The sequence below is a fragment of the Ochlerotatus camptorhynchus genome, unplaced genomic scaffold (genome assembly GCF_037179485.1).
Source record: "Ochlerotatus camptorhynchus isolate MF236.1 unplaced genomic scaffold, CSIRO-AGI_Acam_v1.1 ptg000258l, whole genome shotgun sequence".
Classification (NCBI taxonomy): Eukaryota; Metazoa; Arthropoda; class Insecta; order Diptera; family Culicidae; genus Ochlerotatus; species Ochlerotatus camptorhynchus.
In genome coordinates, this window is record NW_027040748.1 from 979,574 (window position 1) to 994,181 (window position 14,608).

The window sequence follows — 14,608 nt, forward strand, 5'->3', positions numbered from 1 at the left end:
AGATAACAACAACTTTTGGTGAATAGTGATTTTTTAAATACATTTTATTGTAATTTTTGTTCAGAAGACAGTTGCAAAAATTCTGAAGAATCGTTTTCTAATGAGTTTAGGTCCTAACCATTTCCCCTGATGCACCCTGAACATTAGAGTGATGCAAAATTTGAAATTTTCGCTCCACAATACTTAAACGATTCCAAATCGGACCTTGACTAACCTCTCAAAATTTGAACCCATTTGGTGAGAAACTGAAATGGCACAAACCATTTGAAGTTTGTATTGGAATTACTATGGTAAAACCAAGATTTTTGTTCATGTCTATCTAATAATTCACTTTATCGGTCTGCTTCAAAAACTTTCAATTTTACTTGTAGGAAATTTTTCCAGCTACAACTTTGCCAACGATCATTTTTTGATTAAATACAAGGATCGAAAGTTATTAATGGTTCAATGCACTGATGTCTTATGATCATGCTCAATTAACTACTCAGCAGGCAACATTGGTGTTTCCGGGGCGTTGAATAGGACACAAAAATTATGGCTACTATGTCACAATGCAAAATACAGTGTTGCCTACAGAGCAGCTGCTTAATCATGTCATAAGTTTACCAATCTCTTAAATAATCAATAACTATTTCCTGTCTCGTTTTACATAGATGTTTTTTCAGCAAAGTTGTAGCTGAGAAAATTTTCTATAAGAATAGTTATCGAGCTGTTTCGCAGCTCAGTATAGAAAAAGACTAGAAGGCAATGAACTAAAATTTGAGATTTCCCATAGTAATTTACATGAAAATTTCAAATGGTTTGTGAAAGGTGTATGTGAAAGACATGGATAAATTGCATGTGATGACCCCGAATGCCAAGCAGAACAATGGAGAGAGAATTGCAGATTATACGAGGAAGCAGCGAAAAGAAGGGAATTCATTAGGGTGGCTCATATTTGTATGGTGGATCAACCCCTATTCCCTGCTTTTTCGATCTTTATTAGGGTCCTCAACAATTGTGCCAAATTTAAATGAATTTGGTTACGATCTGGATTAGCGGTTGAACTTTAAAGTTTATATGGAAAAATGTATGAGAAATGAAACGAAAGGATTCATTTGCTTGTAAAAATACCAAAAAAATATTAATTTTACCCAAAACTGAGACTCAAATTCGGAAAACTATGCAACTTTATCAAAACCGCAAATCAATTTGACTTACAAACCAGTAACGCTGGTAGATCACCTTTTCGTGGTGAGTTTTTTTTCCTTGATTTGTTTTCCGTACTGAGTACCAATGCTATCAACGCCAGGGAGGCAGCTACCACACCTGGACCCTACCCATCGACCCATGAACTCATGAACCGGGAATCAACGGTTATACATCCCTTCCAAAGGAAAACGTGATCAGAGATGTTATGCCTCAGAAAACCCCGACGACGAGGACTGGAATTGAACCCAGGCCATTTGGAGTGAGAGGCAGTCACGCTTAACACTACACTACCGGTGCTGCTAATTTTGTGGTACGTTACAGGTATAAGATTTACCATCGAACCTTAGCCCTGACTACATCAAACTAGGGGAACAGGATTTTTTAGTAATCAAAGAACTCATTTCTTGTTACTTTTTATGCCTTGTTAATAGTGACAAGGCTCATGAGATGTGCCTGTTGAACAAGTACGAGAATTGATGTTTATTATTTTTATTTTCAATTAATTTTGTGGAATGTATACATTTCGTGTATTGTGGACGGGCCCTGGGTCGTTTGCAGCCATTTTTGAACCAAGTGAGTAGAGGTGGTGCAGTTTGAATTCAAAATGTGTTAAGCCCCCACATTGGACATCGGTTATGGATGGATTTGGAGAGTTTGTTCCAGTTGGGAGACATGCTTATAAATTTGTTATCACTGATATTGATTTTCGCGCATTGTGTGTAGGTCGGTTTTTACGATTAGATGCGTATGTTTAGTTTGGAATTTCGGAAAGGGTGTATGCGTGATGCAGTTTAAAAAAAAAACATTGTTAACTGCTTTCGGGGTCGTCTTCTTCTTCTTGGCATTTCTAGCATATTGCTTATGGCATATTAGCTTATTGTGTGCTTTCAACTTAACGTTCTAGATGCACTTCCACAGTTTTTAATTGAGAGCTTTCGATGCCTGTACCATTTTTGCATTAGTATAATTGTGTGGCAAGTACATCCATACTCTATGCCCAGGGAAGTCGAGAAATTTTCCAACCCGAAAAATTCCTAGGCCGGACCGGAAATCGAACCCAGCATGGTCTTGCTTTGTAGCTGCACCTTTACCGACTTCATTTGAATAGCTTTTTGTCGGTCGTAGCTTGTGGCAATGCAAGGGACACGGTGGCTATAGAGCAACCGTTTTTGCTTATTGAGCAGAAGATCATGCGTTAGAACCCAAGCTTCGTTACATTACTGAGTTGATCTATCCCAGGCCAATATTGTAATAAATCGTGAATAATAGAACTTGGCGGAACGATTCGGAATAGTAATACATATGTTTAGACAAATGTGACGTACGCTTGATCCGGTTCGGAAGACATTGTTGTCTGCTTTCGGGGATTTCATTTCATGTTAATAGCTTCTTGTAACCGTCGGTCGTAGCTTGTTGTTATGCAAGGGACACGCTGGCCTTAGAGCGAACGTTTTTGCTTACTGGGTTCGAACCCAAGCCTCTTTACATTACTGAGTAGATAGGGTCACGTCATTTGCATACCAGGATCACATCACTTTCCGATGTGAATCCACATCTGATTCACCCTTCTCGCTAACAATGACGATGACCGTAAGAACGTGGCCGGTGTTATTGATCTATAAAAATATATAAAATAAGGTTTCACCGTATTTTACACACTGAGGCTGTGTTCCATTTGGTGAATTTTTACTAAAATTTGACACGAAAATAAATTATGTATAATGTTCGAAAATCCCTCTGTTGTTGATCATTCGATTTTCGACAAACATCTTGTCAAAATTGATTCCTGGTCTGTCAAAAATAAGTCTGGTACAACAGCACACACTAATCGAGTCAGTACCGTTTTACCGAGTTTTTGAATTGCGGAACTGTTCGGTAAAAGTTTAAAAATTTGTGGAAATATTATTAATGAGAAGGTTTGTTCTGAACCTATACATACTTAGTTCTGTTAACCCCATTTAATGATAGAAAATAAAATTGGTCGATTTCATTGATTCCTTGCGGATAACGGTCATTTGAATTTTTACCGACTTTTTCAGCAATTCAAAAACCCAGTAAAAAAATACTGACTCCTGTAAAAAAATCTTAGTGTGCAGGTTTATTTGAAAATTTTGCAGCTGTCCTATTTAAGTGAAAATTTACCAATTGGAACACAGCCTGAGAATGGATTGCTAACCCAAGCCCAAAATGTGTAAGACGTGTTTCTCAGCAAATACTGAATAAAATGGAAGGTGCCATAGTCCCATAGAATACTATTGAATGTTTTTAAAATCGATCTTGGTTAAACGGGTTGTTCTGGTGAGTATAGGTCTTGAGACTAGAAGCGACCTGAAACGTAACAAACCCATCATGCAACACCTCAAATCACATGAAAACATGGAGTTGAGAACTTGAAAAACGCTCGCGTAAGACCCCTTTTTATCGAACTATATACTATATCAGCCATTCCACATAGTAAAACGATATAGTGATTCTCAGAATTTCGAAAAAAAATGGTAGTTTTGTTCCCTATCGCAAAATATTAGACCCATATTTTTTATTTTATCATTAGGGTGACCATTTCCATGTTAGGGTGGTCCAACCAATCGATTTTTTTTTTCAAAAATGACTTTTTTCACCACTGGGCCGATTTTTAAGATCAAAATATCAAATGAAAGGTAATTAAAAATACTTTTTAGGAAAAATATAACGATATTAGAAAAATTTACATTGATTTTTATGATTTTCATGGTTTGTAGATAGAGGCCGCCACATGTTTTCTTGAAAATTTAGGCTTTTTTTACAACAAAATCAGCGATGTGTTTTTTTTTTTCCTTTTTGAGTTATATTTTTTTGAAGTTATCAAGTTTTGGGTTTTCGCTCAATACTCCTATGTGACTAGACTACCATGCGTCTCCATAGATTTATAGTGACTGTAACATGATCACGACGCATGATAATCTAGTCGCATAGGATTATAGAGCGAAAACCTTAAACTTGATAACTTAAAAAAATATAACTTTGTAGCAAACACTTAGATACATTCAGTGTTGGAAATATCGCCAATAGTTCATTATCGTAAGCGAGATGTTTTCACTAGGGAAATTACCGATGGGAATTTCGCAAAGCGTTATTTCCCGAGCGAACTTTCTTGTTTAAGATTGACAGGAACTAATATCACTGCCACTTTGACTCACATGCAAGAGAGACCGTATGTAGAAAGATATTTTTTGCTCTAGCTTCCTTGCACAACTTTTTGTTCCCGATATGTGATGAAATAGATCGCGAACTATGATTCGTGAACTTTTTTTTATTGGCAGCTCGTAGGGTAGCAGTCATTAAAGTTTGAATTGCTGTTATGAGCAACGTAAAACAAGAGTTACAGAAAGTGAAACGCACGCGTAGCTCCTACATGTATGCTGTTACCTTAATATCATCAAGCATTAAGCCACATAACATATGTGGAACTTCATGGAAAATAACTGACTAAAATTTGGCCCCTTTTTTGTGTTGCCTCAGTGGTATAACTGGTATAGTTGACCATCGATCTGTACAAATTAAATTTTCATGATATCGACACTGAGCGTTCACAAGGAACAATGTTGAAAACGGAAACAATGGCTTCTTTTGTAAATTTCTCGTAGTTCAAAGTCAATCCATGTAAGGCACAAATTCTATCAGATAAGGGGATTCTCCCTCTACATAATCATTGTGGTGGTTTACTTTAGTGGTTTTTCATTCTCGAGAAATACGCGGAAAAAGTAATTATTTACGTTTGCGACATTTGCTCTTTTGAAAGAGAAGCAGTTATATGGTTGCATGCTCAGTGAGCATTGACGTTTTTAGATGACTCTGCATCGCAACTCTTTACTCCTATGGTAAAATCTCACAAACATCTGTCGATCTGTGCATGAAATCTAGTGAACCTTGTATAATCTCTTCACTCCACCATGGAACCAGTGAAGCGTCGTCTCTTCACGCAAAACTTGACAGTATCTTATGGGATTTTTGTAGGAGTAAAAGGGTGAGGAAATGTCCATCATGTTTCGCGCACAGACTGACGTTTGCTGATGGAAATTTACCATAGGAGTAAAGAGTAACAGAGTGGCTGAAAAGGTGATTTGTATATTATCAAGGTAATGCGGCCATTCTTTTTTCGACTTGCAGGGGGCTTATCAAAAGATTTTTTAACTATTATTTTCAAGTCGGTCAGAAGCGAAACAAAAGCGTTATTAAGCAGTAATATTTGTCACTGTGCTTTTAGTAAGTCAACTTATGAATGTTATGAATTCAGCACGAAATATTCTGTTAATGGATATTAACGTTTACATTAAAAAAAGTAGATTATTTTCTGAAAAAGCGAGACATAAAACTAGGGTTAGTGTGCCAGTTTTAGGCCCTAGGGGTGCTCAAAGTGGCCCTATCTTAAGTTCCCATATTCATAAAGTTTAAATTTCACATTTTTGTAGTACACTGGAGTCGCTTTTTACGCGGGTGATACGTCCCGGGTAAAAAAAACCGCGTAAATTCCGAAATCCGCGTAAAAAAAGACTTTGTAAAAAAAACCACGTAAAAAGCGACTCTAGTGTATAACGATATACCGCGTTAATTCTGAAATCCGCGTAAAAAAACGTTAAAAAAAAACCGCGTGAAAAAACTGTGTAAAAAAAAACCGCGTAAAAAGCGACTCCAGTGTATTTCCAATTTTTTTACGATACAAGGTTCGAACATATGTTGAATTTTAAAATATATTTCAAATTGTATTTAGGCCCTAGGGCAAAAACTGGATCACTGTTGTCAAAACTATTTTTTTTAAACTAGTTCATTTATTTGGAAGGCTCAATCACGTTAACATTACGGAGCAAATAATTCATTGTTCATTGTTTTTGACAAAATTCACTTATATCTATATCGGCTTACCCGAGGTTAACGAGGTACATTGTCGAAGGATAGGACAAGGTAGTGTCAAAACTAGTAGACTAACCCTACGTTAAATAGATCAAAACGATTACTTTCGTTTGTAAATAGTTCTTAATCCTGATAGGAAAAATAGCCGTTCCTGGTAACTATGAGACCGCTAACTGGGAGTCATTACCTGGGACTTTAGCCATAATTGTCGAAAAAAATGTTTGTTATGATCCTGTTTTGCCCCTCCTTTCCCATTTTGATCAATCTTTCCACGTTTTTAGTACAAAGTAATTGGAGTAGTTCTTTGTGATGGGGTTTGAGCAAAAGTTTGCAATTGGCCGCAGTTGTGAAACATATGGAGGGTTGAATCCTTGGGTATTACAGGTATCGAAGCGCTTGCGAAATTCTTGCGGATGGAATGATGGTCACCTCAAAACACTGCATATTTTCAGCTTAAACCGGGCCACTTATTGCAATATTATGCTGCTTCTCTCTGGACTTCAAAATGTATGCAGCAAACTACTAATTTGCGCATTCATATTTTTCCTCCTTCGAATCCAAATGAATTCAAAGGTTGATGCAATTGGTTTTCAACAATTAGAAAAAGTTTAACGAAAAAAATGTTACATACATTCTTCTTCTAAGTTTACAGAAATAAAATAGAAAATACATACCCGCGCAAAATTAGAATAAGAAGAATTAAACAAGTATTCGCGTGGAGTTGTCATAGCTACAGAAAAACAATACATATCGCTTTCAAAATTTGGCTGTGAACAGTGGTAGCTTACAGTGACATTTTAGGATTAATAGTTGGGTGACAGGTAATTGCATAAAATATCGATAAAAAATGTCTACTTTTGAAATGCAAACGTTACTATACGTTTAGCTGTGTGAAGCAAGGTGATGAATTTGTTAGATCCAGCTATACAGCTATAAATAAAGGACGTAAATAGTTAACGATGAACAAAGACATAGGTTCAAAAGTGCTAGTCATAGAATTATAAACCAGGTTATTATTATTTTAATAGAATTGACTACCTCCTTGATTTCCTTTCTCATTTTGCAACTGGTATAATAAACTTGACAGATCGATGTCTTTCTATACCACTTGCAATCACTGAAATGGGGTCGATTTTTGATGATCGAGTTCCACATATGTTATGTGATTAAGCATAACACCTAATCTAGAAAAAAAACCCGAATTTATCCACCTATGGTGTGATCAGACCCTTCTTACTTATTCAAGTTTATTTATTTTATTGTCATTATAAGTGACCAAGCCCCCCACCCTCGTGTCATCCAGTGACGCTACGCCACTGCCTGGGGTACCCGGAATATATCCGGGTGTAGTCTATTTGGTGAGGCTACCATTCACCTTATCATCGTATTTTAATGTGATTTAATGGGTTTTAATTCAATTCATATTCAAGCAACTTCCCCGGGGTACCCGGAACATGTCCAAGTGTGTCCAATGTGGTCTGGAACACTTAACACGACTTGCATTGATCTTATTTTTGAATTCTGTAGTAATTTGATGTGTCGCATGATGGTTTTGATACGTTTTCCGTTAAATCCAGCGTGAAGGCCCATATTCACCGGATCTTATTCCAGCCATATCTCCGGAACCGGTTCACCGATTCCAAAACCGTTCAATAGCGTTAAATGGGACCCCGAGACCTATCATTTGGCGCCGTTTGTCCAAATCGGTTGAGCGGTTGCTGAGAATCGTGAGCGCATTCATTTCGTTACATACACACACACATACACACATACACACATACACACATACACACACACACACAGACATGTTCCGATCACCAACGAGGAGCTCGTAGTAGTGGCGAAAGGATTGAAGGTGAAGAAAGCTCCCGGTCCGGATGGAATCCCCAACGTAGCGTTGAAAGCGGCGATCCAGTCATCCCCGGACATGTTCAGGATGGTGCTGCAGAAATGCCTGAACGAGGGTCACTTCCCTGACAGGTGGAAGATACAGAAGCTAGTGTTGCTGCCGAAACCAGGAAAATCACCGGGGGATCCAGCATCATACAGGCCTATATGCCTGCTGGATACACTCGGAAAACTCTTGGAGAGGATCATCCTAAACAGGCTGACGAAATACACGGAGAGTGAGCACGGATTGTCGGAGAGGCAGTTTGGATTCCGGAAAGGGAGATCGACGGTGGATGCAATTCGGACAGTGGTCGAGAGAGCTGAAAAGGCGTCCAAACAGAAGCGGAGAGGAGATCGATATTGCGCCGTGATAACGATCGACGTCAAGAATGCGTTCAACAGCGCCAGCTGGGAGGCCATCACCGAAGCACTGCATAGAATGAGGGTCCCTGACTACCTGTGCAGGATCCTGAGGAGTTATTTCCAGAACCGGGTTCTGGTCTACGAGACAGACATGGGACAGAGATCGATTAGGATCACAGCGGGAGTTCCACAAGGCTCCATCCTTGGTCCAACGCTCTGGAACGGGATGTACAACGGCGTGCTAACGCTGAAACTGCCCAAAGGAGTTGAGATCGTTGGCTTTGCGGACGACGTCGTCTTGACGGTAACAGGCGAGACGCTGGAAGAGGTGGAAGTGTTGTGAACCGAGGCAATCGACATGATTGGTAACTGGATGAAAGGAGCGAAGCTGCAAATAGCCCACCACAAAACGGAAGTGTTATTGGTCAGTAACTGTAAAGCGGTACAGCGGGCAGAAATCACCGTCGGGGAGCACACCATAGCCTCGAAGCGTGTGTTAAAATACCTGGGAGTGATGATCGATGACCGGCTAAACTTCAACAGCCACGTCGAATATGCCTGTGAGAAGGCTTCGAAGGCCATCAACGCGATATCTAGAATCATGCCGAACAACGCTGGTCCCAGCAGTAGCAAGAGGCGTCTTCTGGCCAGCGTGTCATCATCGATACTGAGATATGGAGGTCCAGCCTGGGTTCCAGCGCTGGAAACGAAGCAGAACCAAAGGAAACTGAGCAGTACGTTCCGGCTCATGGCCATGCGAGTCGTGAGTGCGCACAGAACCATCTCGTCGGAAGCAGTATGCGTTATCGCCGGTATGATCCCTATCGGCATCACCCTGGCGGAGGACAGCGAGTGCTACAGGCAGAGAGAAGCCGGAAGAGTACGGAAAGTTGTGAGAGTGGAGTCATTGGCTAAGTGGCAACAGGAGTGGAACACGACGGAGAACGGTAGATGGACACATAGACTAATACCGATTCTTTCGACCTTGGTGAACAGAAAACACGGAGAAGTCAATTTCCACCTAACGCAGTTCCTGTCTGGCCACGGCTGCTTCAGGAAATACCTGCATCGGTTCGGACACGCAGCGTCACCCCTCTGTCCGGAGTGTGGCAACGTCGATGAAACGCCGGAGCATGTGGTCTTTGACTGTCCAAGGTTCGAGGCAGTGCGAACGGAGATGCCCGTCCTTCACGTGGAGAATGTCGTTGATGAAATGTGTCGAGAGGAGGACTCTTGGAATGCCGTCAGCAGGGCAGTCACGCAGATTATGTCAGAGCTGCAGCGTAAATGGAGAGAAGAGCAGCGATCTAGCAACGCCAGCAAACGCTGAGAGTACGACAAGTGCATGAGCACAGCTACCCCCCGAAGTAGTCGCTTCACAGTGGTCCCGGGGGGATCCAGGCAGAGGAGAGAGTAAGGAATGGGTTTTAGTGGAGCTGCACTAGGCAACTAGTGGATACCACACCGTGCCACCTTCACTACAGGCCAGGCTTCTTGAAGCTTTCCTAAACCTTACTATAAAAAAAAAAAAAAAAAAAAAAAAAAAAAAAAAAAAAAAAAAAAAAAACGTACAAACATGTTCCGATCTTGTCGAGCTGAGTCGAATGGTATATGACACTCGGCCCTCCGGGCCTCGGATCGATAGTTTGTTTTTCAAGTGATATCTATACCCTTCTTTGTAAGAAGGGTAAAAACATCAGCAGAGTGGCAGAAACTAAGCGAGATAATTTTATTCTACTCCGTGGTGAAACATAACATAGGATTCAAGAACCTCAGATAGCTCGATTTTTTGTTAAATAGGCTGAGAGTGCGAAATCGGAATCGTTTGCTGAACTGTTTCGCACATCTCGTTCAGGAACTTTTATTTTTATTTCGGTCGCAATTTTCGAATAGCTTGTTCTTTAGCGAAATGACTATCTGAAGAACTGCGAAAGAACTTTTTTGAAAATGTATTTACACTGTATACATTACCAACTTCGTTCACTAAGTATCTCGACAAATGATCGCGAAAACATGAAGTGTTAAAACATTTTTTTTATGGAAAAAGGATTCAGTCAATCTTGTCCTTAAACCAGGTGAATGGCACGCATCGAACTAATTGACAAAACAACGTGAAGTAAATTATATCCCAGGAAAAGTTAAGCAATCTAAACATCAATATAACTTCTGGGGATTTTTTTTTATTATTATTGGGCAGGTTTGGGCATAATGTTCTCAGAATTTTATCAAATTTCGTCCACAGGTATAGTTTATAATCATATGAACGATACAAACATTAAAAAAAAATAGGGTAGCCAATTTTTCGGGAAAACATTTAATTTAAATTTTTAGATTTATCCAGACATCTACGCATTCTCGTCAATCTAAGCAGCGTCCGCGCTTCTATTAGAATTTCCTCAGCGCCATGCACACATATGACGTGATTCTGTGTTTACATTTATCTGCTGTTTGCGTCTCTATCCATTCCAATCGACAGAATTGTCCAAAACTGTATTTACAACGCTCCAAACTTTTCAGGTGAGTGTGACTACTGTCGGCAGCCTTTCCATTTGAACTACGTGCTAACCAGCTTTTCTATTATCGGCAACTCGAAATGCGCCGCATTTTGTAGTGTACATATTTCATTTAAAGAAAAATATGGCATAACGGGATTGCTAAGTCGTAATACTCTAATCAGATTTAAGTTTAAAGACTACCGAATCGTGTGAATACATTCAGCAAAGTGTTTTGATGGAAAATACTGTGAAATTAACGTTTAAATTTTGGTTGCCGAAAACAGTCAATGGGTGCCAAAGCCGACATTTACCCTATCTTGATTTTTAATGAATTTGGAGTTTGGGAAAATCTAAAAAGTTTAACGGTATGAGACACCACTTTGAAATGTTCATCAATGAAAGATATTTTTACTAACTAGTTGGAAAAAATTTAATCACTCAGAAAATTGTTTTTCCTGCTTTTCTTTGTGATTTTCCTTAATGGCAAAAAACTCCCCAGCACTAGTGACCAGCTCACCTGTAATTATCCACCTTGCTTTCGGTTCATTTTGTCTGGTAATAAAAAAAAACATCCCTTACTGCCGATTTTTAGCCCCTCTCCATTTCAAATATGAAGAAAACAAAAGTTTCCATCAGACACAAACGTTGCTTAACGCCAACATAGTATTAACAATTAACCTCGCAAAAAGTACTTCGTGATAAAGCTTGACGTTAAAACTGAACTACATTAAACTCTACTTCCAACTTCACCACAAATAGCTGGCAATGATCCAGACACCACACTCCGTGGGCCAAAACCATGTGACAAAACAAAAGGTTTCCTCTCGCCCTGTGGCATATCACCTTCCTCGCACTCGCTAACCAAATATAAATATGCATACATACCTACCTATATGGCAAAGAGAGTTCGTTTTCCACTTTTGTAGCCACGGCAGTGTGCCGAAGTGTTGTTAGATGGGTTAGAAGTAGGTATTTTACACGCAGTCGAAAGCATGACAGAGAGTAATGGCACTCTCTGGGTGTCAAAAATGTGTATCCAAGAACAGAAGTATGCCGAAATGTAAATGAAAAGTTCCTTCACACCTTTGACAGGGAGGCTTTGTTGTGTATGTACCGTGTCGATCCGTCGTTGTCAAGGGTTTTTTGAATGGAAGTGTTAAGCTGTTCCTTCCGGGAAGATGTGGGAGGAATTTTACCGGATGGGGAAGTGGGTTACTCTCAGGTATTTTATTTACCCTTGACTCATTCTTTGGGGTTAAGGACTTTAACTTGAATGCTTTATTGCCTTGCGGAGATATTGAAAAATGGTTCAACGATTGGTACTTACTTGAATTTTCATCCTTGATTTTGAGAGATAGTTTCGATTCGCTTTCGGACAGTTCATCTTGGGATTCATTTCCCTTGCTGCTACTATTGTGGTTTCCCTTGTTACCGTCTTTTAGTTGCTTCTTTTGTATCTTTTTCATCTTGGCCCGTTGATTTTGAAACCATACCTGATTGGAAGACACAAGTTTACTCATACCGTATTGCAATCATAGTGTGACTAAATTTACTTGCACTATCCGTATGCTTAGACCCGTGTCTTTCGCTAGCCCTTCCCGTATCTTCCGACATGGTTTGGGTGATATTTCAAACGACGCTTTGAAGGCCCTCCGTTGCTGAGTGGTTAGAATAGTTCGAGGTCGTTTCGGTCCACGCCGGCCGTCGATTCTCGTTTGAAAAATATCATCACAGCAATACTCATCTACAGAATGACCATCTCGTTAAACAAACATAACAGTTGAGAATGGAACTCCCAAACCTCACCGTAATTGTATCCTTGGAACATTTCCACCTCCTTCTCATAGTCCGGCCGGCAGAACAGCTGGCTCTGTTTGATGACGTACTGATCGCCTTTTTGCAGCCGAACCCCGCACACCACGCAGATAAAGCACTTGAGATGGAACACATTATCCAGCGCTCTCATTACCAACTCATCCGCGCTAATTTTCTCACCACATCCTAGACATCTGTTCCGCCCGTAAAGTCTGTAAAGGAGAGAGCAAGACAAACGAAAAGTATGTAACAAGTAACCTATTTCTTACACTAATATCCGCTAATGATTGTTGAGTTGTGTTTGCCTTTCTCGTAAACCGAAGTGTACCGAAAGGCTATAATATTACTCGAAAAACATTTTTTTGATCTAGACTCGGAGGGTCAGTGTTATATACCGTTCGACTCAGTTCGAGAATCGGAAATGCATCGCGATGGCTGACCCAGTTTTAATGGAACAAATTCCAGTGTTTATTTCAGGCTCTCATAGAACCCAATAGATTTTTGGTAACTCTGGGGTCGCCTTGTTTTTAAATGATTGAAAACCTATCATGCGACAAATCAAAGTATGCAAAAACAACATCATTAATGGTTAGGAAAAGTACCTAGGACCACATTGCTAACACTATTGGATACCATGGTGGAAGTGACAAGAATCTGCCATGAGCCATGGGTTCACCAAATCTCAAAATTCATGTATCTTCGTAAATATAGTTTTACATCGCGACTGGACGTAGGGATGTGGCGGGAAGATTCAAGTTCGTGTTTGCTGACAAGTTCGCGAAGAAGGCCATCATTTGGCAAGTGATTTGCAGTTGTGGCCTGAAAACGGAACCATCCCAAGTTTACATCGAAAAATGCCTGACAAAGCGTGTATTGCCGTTCATTCGCAAGCATAGGGGTAAAGTTATCTTTTGGCCCGATTTGGCCATCTGCCACTACTCCAAGGTGATTCTGGAGGGGTATGCTGCCAACAAGATCGATTTTGTCCCCAAGCTAATGAATCCTCCGAATTTCCCAGAATTGCGATCTATCGGAAAATACTAGGCAATTTCAAAGCAGCGACTTCGACGATGCGGCGGGGCAGTCAAGGGCATCCAGCGAATGCGGGCAAAATAAAAGAAATGCGCTGATTCCGTGTCCGTTTCCACTGTACGGGCGTTAATGGGCTCCATCAAGAGGAAGGATCGAGATTTCATTCAATGCTGTAACTTTGAAGTTTCAATAAAAGTACTGTAAAGCAACCATTAATGGACTTTTTAACTTATTGAATCACAAATTACAGGTCTTTTTGTGCGTACCAATTTACTTTTAGTCAGCCATTACCTGGCCATTGACTGCGAGTGGTCACCAGATGGCCCACCGGAAGATTTTGAAAATCCGTAAAATTGATTGCTGCGTAAATTTGATCAAAGCAGGCCTTGATTTTGCTTCGATGCTATACGGAATGTAGAAAATGGTGATTTTCGATACACACTGGAACCTCGATTTACGAACCAAATCGTAAATCGAATTAGTGCGTAATAAAACTCGTTATTTGAGATTTACTTCGTGAAAAGAGTTTTTTGAAAATATTGCCAGATACACCACAATATGGGTATTTTTTTAATTAGGAAGACTTGTAGGGACCGGAAATCGATATCTGAAGCCATTTTGAAATTTAGGATGGCGGCTTCCGGTTACAGAAATGCTTGAAAATTCAGTCAAATACAGTAATGACCCGGTTTTGTCGGCCCCTCCAAGCATCTGACTTTTATCTTTCCATGATTTCGCATAACCGTATTTCCAAATGATTCTCATTCATCTTCTAGATGGATGTTTATGATATAACTTGGTGCAATAAGACAACTGGAAATGGGTTTCATAGAACATTAGAAAAGATTTTCAAAAAGGGGGGTCATTACTGTTCTCCACAATGGGGTATTTTTGGAATCTGCGTGGTGTTTAGGGACCAGAAACCGATGTCTGAA

At 40.0% G+C, this 14,608-nt stretch overlaps 1 protein-coding gene across 1 annotated transcript in view; it reads right to left on the reverse strand.

The window, feature by feature from the left end:
• LOC135705142 (LIM homeobox transcription factor 1-alpha) overlaps positions 1–14,608 on the reverse strand; it is a 77,905-nt gene that overhangs the window by 27,239 nt on the left and 36,058 nt on the right. Inside the window, exons 3-5 of the mRNA XM_065226728.1 lie at positions 12,633–12,853; positions 12,380–12,570; positions 12,154–12,319 (exon numbers count right to left, since the gene is read on the reverse strand). Of these exons, the coding sequence (XP_065082800.1) occupies positions 12,154–12,319; positions 12,380–12,570; positions 12,633–12,853 (578 nt within the window). The remainder of the gene's footprint in view (positions 1–12,153; positions 12,320–12,379; positions 12,571–12,632; positions 12,854–14,608) is intronic.